Source organism: Puma concolor, chromosome C2 (assembly GCF_028749965.1).
Source record: "Puma concolor isolate L17-30 chromosome C2, mPumCon1.1.hap2, whole genome shotgun sequence".
Classification (NCBI taxonomy): domain Eukaryota; kingdom Metazoa; phylum Chordata; class Mammalia; order Carnivora; family Felidae; genus Puma; species Puma concolor.
In genome coordinates, this window is record NC_141675.1 from 100,032,985 (window position 1) to 100,055,040 (window position 22,056).

General features: G+C 37.8%; 1 protein-coding gene across 10 annotated transcripts in view; it reads left to right on the top strand.

The window, feature by feature from the left end:
* The first annotated feature begins 1,478 nt into the window (after positions 1-1,478).
* Positions 1,479-22,056, top strand: part of SPICE1 (spindle and centriole associated protein 1) — a 53,143-nt gene continuing 32,565 nt past the window's right edge. For 4 of the 10 annotated variants that reach the window (XR_015240306.1, XM_086675408.1, XM_025913388.2 and 1 more), the window contains exons 1-5: positions 1,479-1,601; positions 9,000-9,098; positions 12,325-12,372; positions 16,825-16,968; positions 21,120-21,222. Coding sequence is in view for 9 of the 10 variants with exons in the window: in XM_086675408.1 (XP_086531534.1) it covers positions 9,000-9,098; positions 12,325-12,372; positions 16,825-16,968; positions 21,120-21,222 (394 nt within the window). In the remaining variant the exon portion in view is untranslated. Of the gene's footprint in view, positions 1,602-1,644; positions 3,459-3,498; positions 3,622-7,475; positions 7,709-8,999; positions 9,099-10,401; positions 10,590-11,714; positions 11,787-12,324; positions 12,373-16,824; positions 16,969-21,119; positions 21,223-22,056 lie in introns of those variants that run through there. The other 6 variants (XM_086675412.1, XM_086675411.1, XM_086675410.1 and 3 more) reach the window with 6 other exon arrangements.

Genomic DNA, 22,056 nt, shown 5'->3' on the forward strand with positions numbered 1-22,056 from the left:
GTCTTTTTGCTTACAAAGTTCTAATGAGAAATAAAATGTTATCCTTATTTTTGTTTCTCTGTAATGTTTCTTTCTGGCTGCTTAAAACATTTTTTAAAAAATTATTATTACTGGTTCTGAGCAATTTAATTATTATGTATACTGATGTAATGTTCTTCACCTTTCTTTTGTTTAGGTTTTGTTGAGCTTCTGGAAGGCAGATTTGTGGGTAAAGATGTGATAGAAGGACTGAATTAGCAACGGGAGCTTATGGAAATTCTCTTCAGATTGCTTCAGTGTTATCAATGAAGTAGGAAGCAAGGTCACTGGCTAAGACTGAGGACAGAGGAAGATACATTGGCCATGACAGAAGGTATAAAGTGGTCCTGTAGGAAGGTGGGAGAAATCACTGGGGCATCTTTAATATGGTCTTCAGGCATCTTTAAGGGCATACTTAAAATTAGTAATCATGAATTTAAAGTTAGCATGTTGGGTGTTTTTCTCCTTCCAGTTTCAGCTGCAAAGATGCAGGCACTTAGTGAGGAGTTTTGCAATGGCCAGAACTGTGGTTTTCCCCAGAATTACAGTAATTCAGAGAGGGGCAGGGAGTTGAGAATGTATGTAGGGAGTGATTATATTGATTGACCCGTCAATATATGTACATAAAATTTCCCCAATCAGAGTGGAAACTCTTTCAAGGTAGTTCTTCGCATCTAGAAGGTGCTGAAGATGTATTTGCTGATCCCTGTACGGATGTGTCTTAACAGTAGAAAACCAGGGACTAAACGAATTTGTCTTACTGGAGCAAATTAACTCCATTTTCAAATAAAATGCTTTGTAAAGTCCTTACCATAGCCTACACAGCTCTTCCTGTCCTGGGGCTAACCTATTAAGTCAGCTTCTCTAACAAGCTCCCACTGCTCTCTGATCTCCAGATATACTGAACTTCCAGTTTTTGTTTTGTTTTGTTTTATTGCATTTGCCACACAGCTTTGCGTATGTGGCTCCCTCTGCAGGCATGTTTTATTCTTTCCTGGTAGCTGACTCATGCTTTTCAGCTTTCCTGAGTAATTCCAACAAATATTCCTATAAATTTCGTATCTAGTTAGTATCTTCTAGCACTTGTCACAGTCCTAATTTTACATTTGTGTCTGTTGACAGCTGTTTACTACTATGCAGTAAGCTTTCTGAAGACAGGGATCTTGCCTATTTTTAGATCCCGCAGGACCTAGCATTAGTCTATGGCACATTGATAGGCGGTAATATTTCTGGAAAAAAAAAAAAAGGTGAGAGCAAGTCAATATTATATGTGAAGCTTCGTGTGGAGAGCGACATCTTTCTCTTAGAGAATTCACGAGAAACTGGCTAACGTTACATGCCTACCCTCGAAAGCTTTGCCCAGAACCTTGCACAGAGCACACGGACCAGGAACTGCCTCCACCCACCACACTCCCTGCCAGCCTTTGGGACGCGCCTGCGCTCTGGCCCCACCGGAAGTACGGCGCTCGGGTAGCCTAGGCAACATTCCGGAAGTGGCGGGCTACGTTAACCTGTGGCGGGCCCGGCCGTTCTGGAGCCTGAAGTTTTAGTGGCGGTGGAGGCAGCCGTCGGGAAACGGCAAGGCAGGTTGCGATGACGTGGCGAGGCCTTCAGCCTGCAGCCCGACCGAGTCTTAGGGACCGGGCTACAGGGCGGGGAGAACGGTGGTGGCGTCTCCCTTCTGTTCCCTAGAGCTCCGGGCGTCTGGGTGGAGGATCTTTACTACGGAAAGCGCACGGCGACTCTGTGTTTTGCTAGTGTGTGTGCGTGTCAGGTTGCGTGTCTGGGTGTGTTGCTGTCTGGCACGCTCCCCTTACGCGTACCCTGAGTGTGCGCACCGCTGTCGGGCACTTGTGCGCAGAGCTGAGAGTTGGGGCTACCCTGTTGTAGCTTTTAAGGAGTTTACAGTCTAGTAGGAGACAGACTGACTACCCAGGGTACTTGGAGACTGGGAGGGTCATTTAAGTCGACTGATGGCCGGGAAAGAGTGTATCTTGAGGGGCAGCTTGAATGAGTGGGTTAACCGCGTGGAAGGAAGGCAGTGAAAGTCTGAAGGGTGTTCCGCGCGGAACGTAAAGAATGGGTGAAACTACTCGTGAAGACGAGAGCTGAATGTATGGGAGATGTGAGGAGAAAAGACTGGAAAGAAAAGTCAGCCGGGCCACCAGGCAGGGAGAGGGTCCGAGTGCCTAGCTGAGTTGGATTCCTTTCTGTAGGAGGGAGCCATTTAAATCTTTTGGGGAAGAAAGCAAAGGGCTGAGAGCTATATTGCATTCTTACATCTGGATAGAGGATTGATTGAAAGGACAGTGTTTGGAAAGGACAGCGTTTGGACTTGTTTCCCTTTCATCAGTTTTCCACTAGTCAAATCTCATCATAATTTACCTTATCTAAAATCCTCCAGTGACTTCCTATGGGTTCTTTAGGATAAGTGTTCAAATTACTGTAGCTTACAAAGCCATGATCTGGCCTCCGCCTTTCTTTTTATCCTCTTTTTAGCCTCTCACCTCAAATCTGTTCGTCAAACTGCTCAAACCACTTGTAAATGCCTTTTCTGCCACCGGAAACATTTTTCCCCCCACTTCTAGCTTTATTCATACATTAGCTCTCAGCTTAAACATTTTGGGGGCAATTAGAGGAATGCAGTGGTCTTTTCTTACTTTGTAGAGTAAGGTATTTCCATGACACTGAATTTACTTTCTGTGTTACCCATTTATTGTAATTACTCATTTAATTGTGGTCTTCTGATAAACCCTAAGCTCTGTGAGGGTGCAGCCTATTGTACTTTCTTTCTGTATCTCGTGCCTGGCGCTTGGCAGGTGCTTTCAAAATATTTGTTGAAATAACGTATAATGAAATGAGCAAATGGGTGAAAGGAAGTTCAATTAGGAGAAATGAGAGCTTGGACAAAAACAGTGGTGGTAGGAATGAAGTGGGGATAGGGGAGAGACATATTTCAGGGAAAGAATGAATAGATCTGGTATCTGATTGGAACAGAAGATGGTGCTAAGGTTTTAAACCGGATCAACCAGAAGGATGGTAATTCTGTAAGTTCGGAGCACGCCAGTTGTGTATCAAGAACTAGAGGTTGGTGGGGAGGGAGGAGCATGGATGATAAGCTGTATTTTGACTACACTGTATGTGAGATATTTGGAAGATGTGCCCAGAAGGCAGTTGGAAATGAGGTGTGTTGAGGAAAGGTGTGGATCCTTGATTTGTGCTGGTTTGCCCAGTGCATTTGTAGTTTTGCTTAAGGGTGTGGGTGAGATCACCGAGGGAAGAGGGGAACTGCCTATTGGTGATCTAGCAAACAAGCTCCATAAGAATTGGCACCGTATTAGACCTGTTTACTATTTTATTGCCAGTGTCATCCAAAAAGAATTATTGCATGAAGAGAGAGGGTGTCCAATGGAAAGACAAGAGGATTGGGATACAACTGGGTGAGGCTTCTTGGTTATGTGGTATCTGAGGAGGCGCCAACAGAGCCTGCAAAGAAAAGGATAGATGAATAGGAGAGAAACCAGGAGGAAGAGTGCCATGGAAGTCAAGGGAGGGGAGGGCTTCCAGGAGTGGGTGTCTGTAGAGTTGGAAAGGGCTTAAAAGGTAAGACGACGCCAATAATTTTATCTGTTAGGAAGCTATTGATATTTTAGATTTTCTCCGAACAGGCCTAGATTTTCTGGGCTGTGCTGATTTTGTACTCCTTAGTACTACAAACCGTCAGAATATCTCTACAGTCTGACATTTCAACATGTAAACTATAGCTCCCGTATGAAATCTGATTTCTCTGAGTAGCACAAGAATCTCTCTGTCAGACCATAGAGTCTGATCCTGGGTTAAGAAAAATATGGTCATCCTTATTGGTGATGTTCAGGAGAACACTTTTCAGTGCAAAGGTGGTTCCCATGTTACAAAAGTTTGATGTGTAACTGTGGGTTAGTACATAAAAGTGCCAAAATATGCCTCTCCTTCATTCCTTCATGAAATTTGTTGGTGGAAGGAAGTCCATAGGTGGGATAGCAGCTTAGTTCTACCTTTGTGATCTTAGCACACACAGGCTGAACTTAGAGTTGGCCAGTACATTAGTCTCCTGTGCTGTGTAACAAATTACCACACACTTAGTGACTTAAAACAATACTCATTTATTATCTCACAATTCTTGTGGACAGGGTACTGTGCTTAGGGTCTCACAAAGTTGTGATTAAGGTGTTGGTGGTCTGCATTCTCATCTGGAACCCAGCTTGGGAAAAATCTTCCTTGAGGCTCACCTCACTTAGGTTGCTGGCAGAATTCATTTCCTTGTGTTTGTATGCCTTGTATGCCTTGGGAGGGGGGCGTGGTGGTCTTCATACTGACTTTCTGCTGGGGCTTCCCACAGTTGTCTGAATTCCCTGCCATACGGCCCCCTCCCCCCTTTTTAAGTAGGCTCCACACCCAGTGTATGCTCTGTGTGGAGCCCAACGTGGGACTCGAACTCATGACCTTGAGGTCAACACCTGAGCTGGGATCAAGAGTCAGACGCTCAACCAACTGAGCCATCCAGGCACCCTCCCTGCCCCCACCCCCTGCCCCCACCATATGGCCCTTTTTACAGACAGTCACAGTGACAGTTGGCTTCTTCAAGGCCAGCAGGAGGACTCTCTTGCTCTACTCTCCTTATATAACATAAGGCTTATATATAAGACTTATAAGACTATATATAAGACATATATAACATAAGTGATCAAAGGAAGGATATCTCACATTTGTCTTGTTTTACTGGATAAAACAAATCACGGGGGGAAAAAACCTAAATAAGCCATGGATTCTGCCCAAACTCAAGGGTCAGGGATTATACAATGGTCATGATTCATTGTGAGTTGTCTTAGAGTAACCACAGCCAGCTTTGCTAGGCTAAATTGAAGTGAAAAAAAAAAAAAAAAAAAAGATAACAGTTGTATACTCAGCTCATTCAGACTTTCATAACAAAATACCAGACTAGATAGCTTATAAATGAGAGGTTTTTTTCTCATAGTTCTGGAGGCTGGGAAGTTCAGTATCAAGGCTCTAGCATGGTCGTGTTCTGGTAAGGCTCCTCTTCCTGGTTCATAGCCAGCATACCTTGCTGTGTCCTCACATGATGAAAGGGGTTAGAGATCTCTCTGGAGCCTCTTTTATGACGGCACTAGCCCCATTCATGAGGGCTCTGCCTCCCAAAGACCCCACTTTCCAAAGGCTCCATCCATCTCCTAATTCCATCACTTTTGGGGGTTAGAATTTAACATGAATTTTGGGGGGACACATTCAGACCATAACATATCCCTTCATTTCACCACTGTTTTCGGCAGTGAATATGGAGGTGTTTTGGACATAACATTTTCTTATGCTAAAATTGATAATTGTTGATATTTCCACAAATAATACTCAGGCATTTGATCAATTGTTTATATTAATTTCCTTGTCTCTTTGCTTAAGAAAAGTTCTGTTTGAATACATTATATTTATCATCAGAAGTCACCATTAGTGTACAAATAGCTATGATTTAAAAAGTACTGCTTTTCCTAAATTTCAAATATTGTGATGTTGAGGGCCTCACGAACGAAAGAAACAAGACCTGGGCCTTTTGACTGCTCGTAAGTTTTTGCATACTTCAGATTCATGGTAGGTTTTTCACAATTGAGTCTTGTAGAATTTCAGCGCCTGAATAAGTATAGGATTTTAAATAACGTAACATGAAATGAATTATCTTAGGAGTAACCTGGGTTCATTGTAGAGAATTTGGAAAATATAGAACCAATCAGAGATAACACAGTGTTGGTACCATTTTCTAGGCGGTGCATTACATTTAGACCTGGTGTTGAATGTCACCTCCAAGCTGCCCATTATGTGACTTTGAGCAATATAATATACGTAATCTCTCTAAGCCCCATTTTTCTCATTTGAGAAATGGTTAATAGCTACCAGTGACATCATCGTCATTAATCCTAAATAGAACTTAGTATGTGCGAGGCAGGGGATCTAAGCACCTTATGTATTTAATTAGTTCCATTTTACAATTACTGGCAAAGCTGGGATGTGAACCCAGACAGTCTGGTTTCAGAGTGTACTCTTAACCACTGTGCTGTATTGTCTCAAGAAAGTATGTGCCTCATAGCGTTGTGGGATTAAATGTGAAGTGCTTAGCATAAATAAGTGCTTATAAGATATATTAATCAACAATTAATTAATAATGTATGTATATCCCATTATACCGTATATATGCAGTGGAATATTACTTGGTGATGAAAAAGACTGAAATCTTTTCATTTGCAACAATGTGGATGCAACTAGTGTATGATAATAAGCGAAATAAGTCAATCAGAGAAAGACGAATATCATATGATTTCACTCTTATGTGGAATTTAAGAAACACAACAGATGAACATAGGGGAAGGGAAGGAAAAATAAGTTAAAAACAGAGAGGAAGGCAAACCATAAGAGACTCTTAAATACAGAGAACAAACGGAGGGTTGATGGAGGGGAGGTGGGTGGGGGATGGGTTAATTGGGTGATGGGCATTAAGGAGGGCACTTGTGGGATAAGCACTGGGTGTTATACGTATGTTATGAATCACTCGGTTCTACTGAAACGAGTACTACACTATATGCTAACTAACTTGAATTTAAATAAATTAAAAAAATCTTACAACTAAATCACTAATTCAATACATTATGATACACATGCTTAGCTTTTTTAAATGTTGAAAAAAATTAGTGAAACAATTCCACTTTTAAAAAATATCAAGTATGGGGCGCCTGGGTGGCTCAGTCAGTTAAGTGTCCGACTTTGGCTCAGGTCATGATCTCACGGTTCGTGGGGTCGAGCCCCGTGTCAGGCTCTGTGCTGACAGCTCAGAGCCTGGAGCCTGTTTCGGATTCTGTGTCTCCCTCTCTCTCTGCCCCTCCCCCACTTGCACTCTGTCTCTCTCTGTCTCAAAAATAAATAAATAAAAATAAATAAATAAATAAAATTGGAGTATTTGTGTTTCTATTGTTGAGTTGTAAGGTTTTCTTTTTTTTAAAATATATTTTGGATCCAAGTTCCTTATCAGATATGAATTGCAAATATTTTCTCCCATTCTGTTGGCTGTCATTCCATTTTCTTTCTTTTTTTAATGTTTATTTTTTTGAGAGAGAGAGAGAGCATGAGCAGGAGAGAGGCAGAGAAGGGGAGAGAGAGAATCTGAAGCAGGCTCCATGCTATCAGTGTAAAGCCTGTTGTGGACTTGAACCCACAAATGGTGAGATCATGACCTGAGCTGAAGTCAGATGCTCAACTGACTGAGCCACCCAGGCGCCCCCTCATTTCAGTTTCTTCATGGTGTCTTTTGAAGCACAAAAGTTTTAGATTTTGATGGAGTCCACTTTATTTTTTTCTTTGGTTTCTTTAGTGTTCTATATTTAGTGTTATATCTAAGAAACCATTGCTTAACCCAATTTTCATGAAGATTTATGCTTATGTTTTCTGTTGGGAGTTTTGTACTTTTAGCTCTTACACTGAAGTTGGTAGTTTAAGTTAAGTTGTATATATGTTGTGAGGTAGAGGTCTTAATTCATTCTTTTTTGTATGGATTTCCAGTTGTTCCAGCACCATTTGTTGAAAAGACTGTTCTTTCCCTATTGAATTATTTCTCGGCACCTCTGTTGAAAATATACTGATTGTAAATGTAAAGGTTTGTTCTGGACTTTTAGTTCTATTCCACATTTTTAAAATGGTATTTATGGTTCTGCCACTTACTGTGTGACCTTCACAGTTGGTTAACTATTTGTCCCTTAGCTGTAAAATGAGTGACAAATAGTAAATACTTAATGGAATTATTGTTAGAATTAAGGGAAGTACTGTGTAGGAAGAGCTTACATGGAACACTACCTTGTAGACAACATGCACATAATATGTGTTAGCTAATGCCATCATTATCACAATCTTCACTGTCCTCATCATTATCAGCATGATCACTATAACACAAGTTAAAGATTTTTCTCTAACTTGTAAAAGCCAAGCTTCTCTCTTTTGCTGGATTGTAAAACCTGAAAATAGATAACATGTTCGAGGAATGAATATGATGGATTAAGACAGAATGCAAAGAGGACTAAGGAGAAGCCTATGAAAATACTTGCATTTAGGTGTTTTTATTACAGTCGACTAAATAATTTTTTTAAAATGTACATAAGGAAAATACTACAGTCTTTTGTTTTAAGATAATTTGGAATAAGGGGGTCAGCTGGAAAGTTCTGTAATTATTTATCTGTGTAATGGAGTTCATGTATATGTGTTGCTTGTTAAAAGTCATATATACATATTGTAAAATCCTAGTATACAGAGACTATGAGTCTTTTTCGAATTTTGTGTAATGTTTAGTCCAGTATCCTTAGCATTGCTATTTCAAGTGCCAAGCAAATGTTGGCAATTTCCAAATGCTAGTTTAGTATCAATAGTCATCCCCATTTAGTATTATGTGGAAATATACTAGAAATGATATAACTCACTTGTTTTCTAAACTTTAGCCACCTTTATTTTAAGTAAACACATACATATCTGGTAGTGGTTTTGAATGCTAGAATGCTTAATAAAGAACTCCAACTCTGCCTTTTTCCTTTTGCTTTTAGATTGTTAGCATGTTGACTGACATTTTCTCTATTAATTGTGAAGTTTAACTGATGACAAAGCTTGTGACTACTGCCATAGCTCTGTTTTAGGTCATAATTTTTATTCCTGGAGTTCTTTGTTAAGCAAATATACATAAGTTATTAACTTGAAACCTGTTTTATTATAGTTATCAGTACAGTTTTCTAATTGTGAAGTAAAAGAACCAAGTATTTTTGGTAGGCTGTTCCCTTCATAATGCTTAAATTTTTCTACTGACACTTTAGTTTATTTTCTTAGATGTCTTTGTTCCCATCTGGTGATACCTAATTACCACTTTTTATTATATTTTAAAAATGTGGTATGATTATTACTTCTAGATGTCACTTGTCAGAGTGAACCGTTATGGTACCCGAGGAGGAGGAAGGAAAGCGCTGAAAGTAAAGAAGAAGAAAACGTCAGTGAAGCAAGAATGGGATGTAAGTCTAGGCGGGATAATAAACCTGTAAGATTGCTCTGGAGGAATAGATGTGATGACATGAACCTAGTCTACACAAGACAGTGCTTTAAATGTAATAGGGCTCAATAGATTTCTGGGAGTGTTTAAGAGCAGAATCCTTTGGGGATTTTTTTAAGAATACACATGCGAGGCCCGTAACCTCTACCTCCTTTGAAGAGAGAATCTTAAGAGGGTGGGGAGTGTTTTTAAAAATCTCCCCTCCCGAACTTTGAAAACTCACTGCTTAAGGCAACTGTAGCTAACCTGTGTTGCTGAAGTCTGAATTTTTTTGGTACTTTTTTTAGATTTGCCCATGGCAACCAGTGACATCATAATCATATGAGTGGCATTTTTGGCTGATAAAATGGGTGATTCTTACTCTCTCTCCTGAATTGTTTGTTTTTCACCTCCCGAGGCTGGTCAGTTTCAATAGAAAGGTTCTGTTAAGATGTAAGACAAGTCTCAAGTACTTGGGACATGTGATCCCTGGCTTCCACTCCGATACTGTTTGGTATTATCAAGGGGATCTTTATCTTGTGCAGCTTGGTACTTTAGTTTGGACCATAACACTTTAGGTTCCTTTTCTTTCTAGTTGTGGAGAGCAACTAGTCAGGGACTACTTTGGATCTCTGGGATTCTTTTGGACTTGGAAACTTCTGGGCAAACTGACAGCCTTTTTGAAGTGGGTCAGGGGGACTTATCTGCGTTTATATTTGTTGTCATTTGATTTGCTATAAGATATTATAAGGGTGTGACTCTAAGGTAATAAATGAAACTTATTAAAAGAAAAAAAATGCATATGATAACTTAAGTTGTCTACTTCAGAGTGGTTACTTTGGGAAGTTTAATATTCTGATATGCTGCCACTATTGCTCAAAACATAATCGAAACCCACCATTTGAAATTACATTCAGAATTTTCCTCATTTGCTTTTTTATTATCTCTAGTGCTGGAAAAATCTGTTTTTTGTAGACTGAACTTGAAAGTAGTTTTAAGTCATTTGGAGTAAATGGTGAATGAGGGAGGAGAGATCAAACTGAATAATACTGTTTTGCTAAAAATAATGAGATTTTTTTGAAATGGCTTATAATTTATATATAAAGGCAATTTCAAAAGAAAATAGTTTTAAGCAATAGTAGTATTAATGAAATTATATTTTCTCCCATGAGAACTAAATCCAAGCGTATAACTTATATGCTTGAATTTTATTATGATTATTAAGAATAATTCTCAAGATCTTATAGTTATATCTTGTACTTTTTTTTTAAACTCTTTTTTTAAAGTTTATTTTTATTTTGAGAGAGAGCGAGCATGCAGCATGAGCGGGGGAGGGGCAGAGAGAGAGAAGGAGAGAGAGAACCACAAGTAGGCTCCTTGCTGTCAGCACAGAGCCTGACTCTGGGCTTGAACCCATGAACTTTGACATCGCGACCTGAGCCGAAACCAGGAGTCAGACACTCAACTGACTCAGGTATCCAGGTGCCCCTATCTTGTACTTTTATAAATTAATATGAAAGGAATGGCAATTTTAGTATAGAGAACCCTTGAGTTAAGTATGAACTGTGACCAAAAAGTTAGGTCTTTTAATATATCCATCTTCTAATATAAGCCATTTCACCAGACCCAGTTCTATTTCTGTTAGAAGTAGAACTCTAACTTGTTTTATTTCCTGCCTTACCAAATCTGTATGACAAAATGGCTGAAGTCATTTTGGAAAGGGCCAAATCGTAGGGCAGCTACTTAAAGTTGTGTAGGCTGTGCATTGCTTAGTTCCAAGGGGGTACTTTTACATGGACTAGAGTAATAGCGGGAGTTCCTGGAGTTGTGCAGTGTGGTAGACCTGCCATGTAGGTTTAGTACCTTTTTACATAAGTGACTATTTTCATATTTTATGAAATTATACAGTGCACTCGGACTTTATCCTTTATTATGTGTGACAGATTCTATGCTTAAGTTGTTTGCATGGATACAGATTTAACCTCTCTGTAGTGATCACAGTTTATCTTTCAGGAATCTTGAGAGGTGCCTCATTCCGGAGTGCATTTTGAAAACTACAATTTTAGTTAAACTTACTCATTTTGAATTACATACTACTCTGTTTTATTTATTGTTTTAATGGAATGTATGACTGCTTGGTAAATACACTGCTTATTTTCTGTAAGACATCTAAAAATAGCCTGTTATTTTTTAACCAAGACAACTAACAATAATCCATATTAATATTTAAATTGAGGATACTGGTTCCTGGACAGAAATTCGTTTTGGTCCCAGGAGTTTGAATCCATTTTCAGCCATTAAAATCCAGTACATACTCATACCTAACCACACGTAAATGAACAATATAAGGTCATAGGTGTGATATAACTTTCTGGAGGATGTGAAAAAATGTGATAAGAAGTTTGAGTAATAAAACTAACATTTTAATTTAAATAAACGCATTTGTTTTATATATTATGTGAGAATATAAATAATTTTATTTATTTGTTTATTTACTTTGAGAGTGTGTGAGCAGGGAAGAGGGGCAGAGAGAGAAAGAGAGAATCTTAAGCAGGCTCCTTGCTCAGCATGGATCCTGATGTGGGGCTACGTAGGGCTCAATTCCATGACCCTGGGATCATGACCTGAGCCGAAACCAAGAATCAGAAGCTCTACCAACTGAGCCACCCAGGTACCCCTATTTCAGTTTAAAATAGCAGTTTTATCTTGCTAAAATGAGATGATCAGACAAATCCCTAAACTCTTTAAAGAAAGGTTTCTTGGAGGTTAGCTTGCTTATTTAGTTAAGTACATAATCTTTTAACTGAGGCCCATCTGGCATATAGGAGAAAAAAAGGTACAGAAGGCTTAAACTAAGAAAAGGAGATTTTTGAGGGGCACCTGCCTGGCTCATGCAGTAGAGCATTCAACTCTTGATCTCAGGGTTGTGAATTTGAACCCCACACTGAGCATAAGGATTACTTAAAAAAAAAGTTAAAAAATAAAAAAGGTTTTTTTAAAAAAGGAAAATGAATTTATCAAAAATAAACTAAAACTGATTTTAAATGCTTTTTAACCTAGTCTAAAGACAAGTTTTCCTGTAAGAAAATAACCCAAAGAAAGTTAATAAACATTGAAGTCCTATTTTTTTAAAAATCCAATATATACTAATATTTTGCAAGAAATCTTTTTTTTTGTTGTTTTTAAAGAAAGGTCCTCTTTTTTTGCAGAATACTGTGAATGATCTTACAGTTCATCGGGCAACTCCTGAGGATCTGGTAAGTTTAATATCAAAAGTTAAGATTTATTCAATGTTTCATTTAGTATTTGGTTTCTGACATTCAGAATAGAAACCAGAGACACTTCCTGGAAGTTGTTTAGTTTTATTTAATCTTATGTCTATATAAAATTGAAAAGCATATCTTCAGTATTTCCTGAATTTACCTAGGAATGTCACTTAGTGTGTATTAAAATTTTATTAGATAGGTTTGGTTTACAGTTCAAATCTCTGTGGTCAGTATTGTCCTGTACACATCATAGGTATCTCTAGCTTTATTATTACTTCCCTATACAAACGTACTGGTGTAGTCAATGTACTAATTTATTCCTTGAATATGCCATGTATATTTCCACATTTGAGCCTCAATTCATGCCGTTTTCTTTACTTGGAACAGTTTGTCTGCCTTTTTGTGTGCATGTCCAAATATTACTTTGCTTTCTTATCCTAGTTCAAGGCTTACTTTTAGAAAGGTTTCTACTGTAGATTTTTAAAAAAGCAGCTTTATTACAATACAATTCACATACCATAAAATCCACCATTTTAAAGTGTACAACCCATTGGTTTTCAGTATATTCATAGAGTTATATACCTATCATCATTTTCTAATTTTAGAAGATTTTCGTCACTCCCTAAAAGAAACCCTGTACCCATTAACAGTCACTCTGTATACTCCCCCTCCTTGTAATCCCTGTCAACACCTAATCTACTTTATGTCTCTATGGATTTGCCTATTCTGGACATTTCATATAAATAGAATATAGTGTGTGTCCTTTTGTGTCTAGCATAACGTTTTCAAGGCTCATCCATGTTGTAGAATGTATCAGTTCTTCATTCCTTATATTGCTGAATACTATTACATCATATGGATATGCCATATTTTATTTATCCATTTGTCCATTGTTGGATATTTGGGTTATTTTCACTTTTTGACTATTATGAATAATGCTGCTATGAACATTCATGTACAAGTTTTGGGTGAACATATGTTCTTAGTACTCTTGTATACCTGGGAGTAGAATTGCTGGGTCATATGGTGCCTCTATAGTTAGCTTTCTGAAGAGCTGCCAAACAGTTTTTCACAGTTTTTCACAGTGGCTGCACTATTTACATTCTTTTTTTTTTAAATTTTTTAAAATGTTTATTTAATTTTGAGGCAATGCGAGAGACAGAGTGCAAGCAATGGAGGGGCAGACAGAGGGAGACACACAATTTGAAGCAGGCTCCAGGCTCTGAGCTGTCAGCCCAGAGTCCAACGCGGGGCTCGAACTCACCAACTGTGAGATCATGACCTGAGCCGAAGTCGGACGCTTAACCGACTGAGCCACTCAGGTGCCCCTGCACTATTTACATTCTTATCATGCATGAGGGTTCCACTTTTTCCATATCCCTTGCCAACACTTGTTATTATTGTATTTTTGGTTTTAGTTTTCCTGGTGGGTGTAAAGTGGAATCTCATTGTGGTTTAGATTTGCCCTAATGACTCATGATGTTAAGCATCCTTTTGTGTGCATATTGGCTCTTTGTATTATTTTCTTCTTTGGGGAAATGTCTATTGAGATTCCTTAGCCAGTTAAAAATTGGATTACTTGTGTTTTTATTTTTGAGTTGTAAGAGTTCTTTACACATTTTGGATCCAAGTTCCTTATAAGATGTATGATTTGCAAATACTTTCTCCCATTCTGTTGGTTTTCTTTTCATTTTCTTGATGGGTATTTTTGAAGCACAAAAGTTTTTAATTAATTAATTAAAATTTTTTTTAAATTTTAAATTTTTTAATGTTTATTTATTTTTGAGACAGAGAGAGACAGAGCATGAGCAGGGGAGGGGCAGAGGGAGAGGGAGACCCAGAATCCGAAGCAGGCTCCAGACACTGAGCTATCAGCACAGAGCCCGACGCGGGGCTCAAACCCACAAACTGTGACATCATGACCTAAGCCGAAGTCGTATGCTTAATTGACTGAGCCACCCAGGCGCCCCTAAAAGTTTTTACTTTTGATGAACTTGTTTATCTATCTTTTGTCACCTGTGCTTTTAGTGTCATATCTAAGAAACCATTATCTAACCCAAGATTCATAAAAATTTACTTCTATGTTTCCTTTTAAAAGTTTTATAATTTTAGTTCTTATATTTAGGTCTTTGATCCATTTTGAGTTAATTTTTGTATATAGTGTGAGATAGGGGTCCAACTTCGTTCTTTTCTAAATGAATACCCTGTTGTCCTATGTGCCATTTCTCCATTGAATTATCTTGACACCCTTGTTGAAAATCAATGGTCTGTAAACATAAGGGTTTGGTTTGGACACTAAGTTTTATTCCACCAATCTATATGTCTATCCTTATGCCTCACCACGTTGTCTTGATTATTATAGCTCTGTTCTAAGTATGAAGTTTTTTGAAGCTGCCCAACAATTGGTATCTCCTCTGAACTGTGGTTGTACGTACTGTGTATGAGGCATTAAGTATGTGTTGCCTAATGCATATCATTTATTTTTACATGTACAGTTGGCCCTTGAAGAGTGTAGGAGTTACAGGTGCCAGCCCCCTGCACCGTCAAAAATCTGTGTATGAGCTTTGACTCCCCCAAAACCTGACTACTAATAGCCTACTCTTGACAGGAAGGCTTACTGATAACATAAACAGATGATTAACATGTATATTGTATGTAATATGTATTATATACTATATTCTTACAATAAATGAAGTTAAAGAAAGGAAAATGTTACTAAGAAATCATAAGGAAGAGAAATTACATTTATAGTACTGTACTGTATTTATTGAAAAAAGTCCGTGTATAAGTGGATCCACGTAGTTCAAACCCTTGTCATTCAAAGGTCAGCTGTATGTTCCCAATCTCCCTGGGCGGATTGTTAATGCTTTTGAGGGATAGGGGCTGCCTCTTATGTGTCTCTGTGGACCTGGGAATCTTAATCCTAGTAGATACTCATTAAATATTTGTTGAGGATAGTAATGATCCCCTACTGACTTAAATTTTTTTATTATGAAAAATTTCAAATTTATGTGAAAATGGAGACAAAAGTATAAAGATCACCCATACAGTGTTCACCCAGATATAATAGTTATTAAAATTTTGCCATATTTGCTTCATTTTTCATACCCTTTTTTTTCACTGTAGCATTTTAAAGCAAATCTCAGAAAACATGTCATTTTGTGCCAACATATTCAGTTTGCATTTAAAAAAATGCAGATATTTTCTTATATAACCACAATGCTGTTATCATACCTAATAAAAGTAACAATAATTTTTTGGTATTGCCTAATTCCCAGTCCATATTTGTATTTCCCCAGTTGTCTCAAAAATGTCATTTTCATTTGTTTTTGGTCTTCAGAATCTTTACACGGTATTTGGTTGTTGCGGTACGTTTTATCAGATGCCCTATAGATCTTGTTCTCTTCATAGTTCTGAATACTAGAGTGCTTGTGAAGCCAGTATCTGCTCCTATTCCTTAGCCAGCTCTGTGAACTCTCCTCTACCTCTTAAGTTGTGGTTCAAATCTCTGCTTCTGCTTCAGCAATTCTACTTTCTTGGAGTTCTGCATCTCCAGCGACCCTCTTCCACATGCAGCCTTTGCAGGTCTCTAAAAAATAGTGCATTGTTAGTTTTTGGTAGTGATGTGAGTATTATGAAATGGGTGTGACTTTGCCAAAGGTGACTCAGTGGGCTTTGTATCTTTTACATTGTGGTTAGTCACTGTGTGTGTGTGTGTGTGTGTGTGTGTGTGTGTGTGTAATTGTACATATACACACATGCATAACTGAAAAGTTTAATAAAACACAGTTTTTAGCTTTATTAAATGTGATGTATTCTTAATATTTTCTATTCTATATTCTATTTTATTTCAAAAATGTTGATTTGACCCATGAATTGATTTTGCCACCCATTAAATGAGTCTTCACCTGCAGTTTGAAAAATAGCAGTTTATTGAATAGTCTTGTACAAAAGAGGTAAAAATTGATATTTTTTTTCATTTTGTCTTTTTGCTAGGTCTACTAGTTCTAGAGATTTCTTTTTTTAATCACTTTTGAAAATGTAGAAGACTGTGAAAATTTTGGTTGTGAATATGAATAAATATATATGTGTTGGACCAGAAAAATATTTTTTTTTTTTTAATTTTTTTTTCAACGTTTTTATTTATTTTTGGGACAGAGAGAGACAGAGCATGAACAGGGGAGGGGCACAGAGAGAGGGAGACACAGAATCGGAAACAGGCTCCAGGCTCCGAGCCATCAGCCCAGAGCCCGACGCGGGGCTCGAACTCACGGACCGCGAGATCGTGACCTGGCTGAAGTCGGACGCTTAACCGACTGCGCCACCCAGGCGCCCCCAGAAAAATATTTTTAAAAGATGAGGTAGATTAGGTGTTCCCACCATCTGAATAGGTAACATCTTTGTTCCTGAAACATTCTTTTATATTTTTTTCCTTCTGTACAGATACGTCGTCATGAAATACACAAATCAAAGAACAGAGCATTAGTACACTGGGAACTGCAAGAAAAAGCTTTGAAGAGAAAATGGAAGAAGCAGAAACCAGAAATTTCTCATCTTGAGAGAAGGAGATTATCTATCATGAGGGAGGTAATGCTGAGCTGCATAATATTAGAGAAGAAAGTGATAAATGGGGTTCTCTCTTTCCCCCTAAATTTGTTTCACATTGGAGAAGGTCTGGCAGACGATTGTGTCCTTATACAGTGATCTACACATGGACTTTGAAAAAAGCAGCAGAGTGACGATTAGTCTAGTTAGGAATTAGTCTAATTCCTGCTCTGCAAGTTACTGTTTGTGTGACTTATCTGACTGTATTGTTAAGAGATTTTCGTGATATGTAGTAATAAAGGGATTAGGACAGTCCTTGGCACATAATTAGTGTCATATATATAATTACTTTTCTCAGTTCACACAAGTGATGTTAGATTGATTACTTTACTAACATCACACAAGTGATGTTAGATTGATCACACAAGTGATGTTAGATTGATTACTTGCAAAAAAAATGTGTTAGCCATTTGTCTTTGGCTTAATCTTTTGACAGATGTAGGGTGTTTGGATAAGTAATCAGATGTATAGGAATAAACAATATGGCAAATAAGAGGAAACCACAGTAAAAAATCTTTTATTTGGGATGATATCACTGTAATCATTGTAAAAGAAATATACTTTGTCGTGTTGCTTCTTGTTCATTAGTGAAGCTTATGGCACTTGGATGTCTGGGTGACCTTTCACTGCAGCTTTAAATCACTCTGTCTTTTGAGGAATCCATTAGGCTTCTTAGTGAAATGTAAAAGTCTTGATCTTATATATCAGCAGGAAGAATTCTAGCTCCCAAATAAATGTTTACGTGAACTTATAAAAAGAACAGTGGATGGAGGGAATATGGTTCTTTATAGATAAGTATGTTTTGGTGATCTTGGACCGTCATGCATATTTCAACGTTATAGGGTAATTCTCAGTGACCAGGAAACAAGGCAGCCCCTTTGAGGTGGCTCTGGGCTTTTGTGTCCCATCTCTTGTGGCTCCTGCTCAGGTTCTGAATTGCTTATACAAGGAATGGGTGTGGTAGAAGTAGGGATCAGAGGAAGAGCGATGAAAGAGGGTGTGTGAAGTCTCTCTGCCTCCACTCCAGGGCTGCTCCTCAGGCTCTGGTGTCGTGGTTCTCAACACTCACTGCACAGTAGATCAGGGTTGAGAACTTCCATTAAATAATCACCACATTTGGACCACGATGTAGCTATACAAGGATATTCTGATTTAGTGGACCTGTGATGTGGGTATTTTTTAGACAGTTTTTGTGTAATTTTAGTACGTTGCAGGATTGAGAACCTCTGCTGTTAGTAGGATTCAGGTACTTCCATTTAACAATATATTTTGGAGGTTATCCATGTCGGTATTTAGAAATCTACCTTTTCTTTTCTTTTTTTTTTTTTTTTTGGCCAGATAGTATATAGATGTACCACAGTTTATTTATTTACTGCTTTATTTGTGGGCACTTAGGAAGTGTACTGGAGTAAAGCTTAGGCTTCTGGAAGAAGAATGACCCCAAGATATAGTGGTTTAAGCAAAATAGAAATCTATTTCTGTCTATAAAACAATTGAGAAGGAAATGGTAGTTGGTTGGGATGCTGGGGCCCTTTATTCCAGGACTTCCACCTCTTGAGTAGAGAATGGCTGTTCCAGCTTCCTTCAGCTGTATTCCAGCCAGCATGAAAAGGGGAAGAGAATGCATGCTACTCCTTTCACATACTGCCCAGAAATTCTGGCTTGTCTCCCATTATCCAGAAATTCATCACATGACCATTCTCACCTGGAATGATGGTTAGGAAATCTAGCTATGTACTTGGCTAAAACTTGGGGATTCTGCTGTTGAAAGGAAAATGGAAAGAAAGGAGATTGGTGGATAAGTGGCAGGTCTGTCACCCACAGATTATTACCTGTCTTGGTTCTACAAATAATACATTGAATATCCTTGAATGTTTTTAAGTACATGTAAAACTTTATTTATAGGAAAAATTCTTAAAAATGGAATTGCTGAGTCAAAGGATATGTATAGCTGTTATTTCAGTGTTCAATTTGTAATGTCTCTGTTCAGGGATGTGAAGGGATCAAATGAAGAAGGCTTGTTGGGAATATTCATGTAGGCAGTTATCATTATGTATTAAGAGCTACCGCTACCCGTCCAGCCCCCAGGGCTGGACTCCTGGATTAACAAAAATTCAGAGAAAAGCTCTTTGGCATTTGCTGTAGGATGCATTCATGTTATGGGAATCAGGCAAATGAGGGTCCAGATTCAGAGAGAGGGAGACTTTGATGAAGATTTTATAAATTCTAAAAGTGTAATAACTTCCCAAGTCTCTCTGCAATTTCCTATTTCAATCTGGTTTTTATTATCAGAGAACAAAAGTGCTAGGATGGGAAGTTTTTTATAATGTTTTTGAAGGAATCTTGGACAGTCCTTTGCAAATCCAGGCTGTGTCCCACCATTCATAACTTTGGCCTTGTGTTCTGTGAACCCATCTGGGAAAGTAATGTATACAGATGGGCTTGCAGAGATTGGCTTACCTATCAAGAGGATGAGTTTTAACCGAAAGAAGTGATAAGTAAATCTAGAAAGAGCAAAAGAAAGCCAATACACTGATCTCTGGTCTCTCAAACCATCTGCCCCTAGAAGGCTGGGCAGACTGGCAGAGTACAACAGGGCAGCGGCTTTACTGAAGACTTCATTATAATTAATATCAGGTCTTGATATGATAAAGTTATTCCTCTGTAATCTGCTTCTGTCAGTTATATCTCTTTATTTTGATGGAAGGTCAGTGATTTTTTTTTTTAAATAGTAATATCAAACTGCTATTAGGAAATATTCTGTGTGTAGTTTTTCTAGTTTAAATGATAGATTATAATGTTCCATTTACTTTCTTTCCTAAGCTCTAATTGCATGTATTGTATGTACTTGCAAGATCGCTAACCAGGGACTGAAATTTGGTTCATGGGATAAAACAATTTAAGTTGTAACAACATTGTCAAATATCTCTAGAATGATACAGGTTTTCAGTGTGTCTACATCCTGATAATACCCCTTTGGGTTTGGGGAAGGTGGTGGTATTTTCATTTCCATATTAGCAAACTAAGTTTAGAGAGGTTGGATTTTGCTTAGTATCCCTTGACTGGGCCTAGGATCCCAGTCTTCTGGCTCCAAATGTGCTCTTTGCCTTATAGCATTCCAAAGCTTACTCTTTGTGGAAGGAACAAATTCAGGACTTTATTCTCATCTAGTGAGCTAGCCAACATGGTTGGCTACAGCAGGAGAAGAAGGGAAATAGAATTTTATTCTTGTTATTTTTGTCAGTGTCCTAAAACAGTAACTAAGGTTATATTATATACCTGTTTCCATGGGCTAGAGAGATTCTGGTAAGAGCATTTGTTGCCAGATGCTTTATTGTTTTGAATCATTGTTGGAAACTGTGGGTCGTTTCCAATTTTGTGACTCCTTTCAGTTTAAGAATGCCATCTGGCGGTGGTGGCTAGAGTTGACTTGCCTGCATGTCCTTGCTTGTAATTATGAAAGTTCCTAAGTTGAAAGTGCCTAATCAGAGGCACTACTGTAATGGTATTGTTTTGGTTCTCATCCCCCCATGATAAAAATCCATCTTGTTTATAAATACAGAAACATCACTTTGTTTGATGCCCTAAACCTCATATCTTAGCTCATATTCTCTAAGTTGTTGATCATGATCCAATAGTAGGTTATGAAATACACTTTAAAGGTTGAAACGCCTCTGAATTTATGGCTCAGAGATTTATGTCTTTAATCAGTGTTTTTTCAAACTGTGGATCACAACTTTTTAGTGGATTGTAAAATTGAGTTAGTGTGTTGTAGCCCATTATTTAAAAAAATGAAATAGGAGCTAAAAGGAAAATTTCAGAGCGGTTCTCAAAGAGTAAGGTTAAGTAAAACTTTTATTCTGTTATACATTTACATTTGTATGTGTGCTGGTTCGCAGTTAAATAATGTATTTCTTACTTGGATTGTGGCCAAGCACATGAAATCTACTAATTATTGTAATAGCCCCATCTACTGGTACTTAAGGATATTGTCACTGAAGGATTTTAGAAAGGTAGTGGCCTTTGGTTATTTTTATGCCCTCTACCTTTGTATGGACTTTTCCTTTGTGATTTCATAAGTATATGTATATATATTTTTCTGAGTAATATATTTATCATTAACACGTATCTAGATTCTTTCTGATCAATACCAGATGCAGGATGTTTTGGAAAAATCTGATCATTTGATGGCTGAAGCAAAAGATCTATTTGTTGATTTTCCTCGTAGGCGCACAGGTAATGTATTCAATTCAAACAAAAACTTCTTTTTCTTATTAACCATAGCCCATAGCTGGCTACTTGGAAGAATTTTAAATCATTTCTCGGTCACCACTTTATTTATTTATTTATTTATTTATTTATTTATTTATTTATTTATTAAAGTTTATTTATTTTTGAGAGAGGCAGAGACAATGCAAGTGGGAGAGGGGCAGAGAAAGAGGGAGGGAGAGAATCCAAGCAGGCTGTACGTCATCAGTGCAGAGCCTGACACAGGGCTTGAACCCACGAGGACGTGGGATCATGACCTGAGCTGAAACCAAGAGTCATCTGCTTAACCAACTGGGCCACCCGGGTGCCCCTTGGGCACCACATTATTTATATCACAAGTATTCTAGAGTGGATAGCATATAAGAGTTGTTAGGCATAGACTCATTATAATTTGTTTTTTTTCACTAAGAATATTAACTATTACAAATTACTGAGCTAAGCAAAGGTAAATTGTTATTATTTACTAGGATATTTTATAGGGCAATATACAAGATTTTATAATTTAAAATGTGACTTAATTTCCAGTTTATTAATATTAAGTTACCATATAAAGTATTTGTATTTATGTAACTTGAGTAAAACTTAATTTGAAGTCTAAATCTACTTCAATCTCTCTCTAAAAGGGACTTTGCCTCTGTTCAGATACATAGCATTATTCACTTTAATGTGTATGTAATCTATTGTTTAATCCCTAAAAATAGATCACTAGTTTTTAGTGTAAAGTTTCAATCTTGGCTTAGCCATTTATTAGTGTGACTCGGGGCCATTTGCTTCATGTCTCTGAGTTTCAGTTTACTGGTC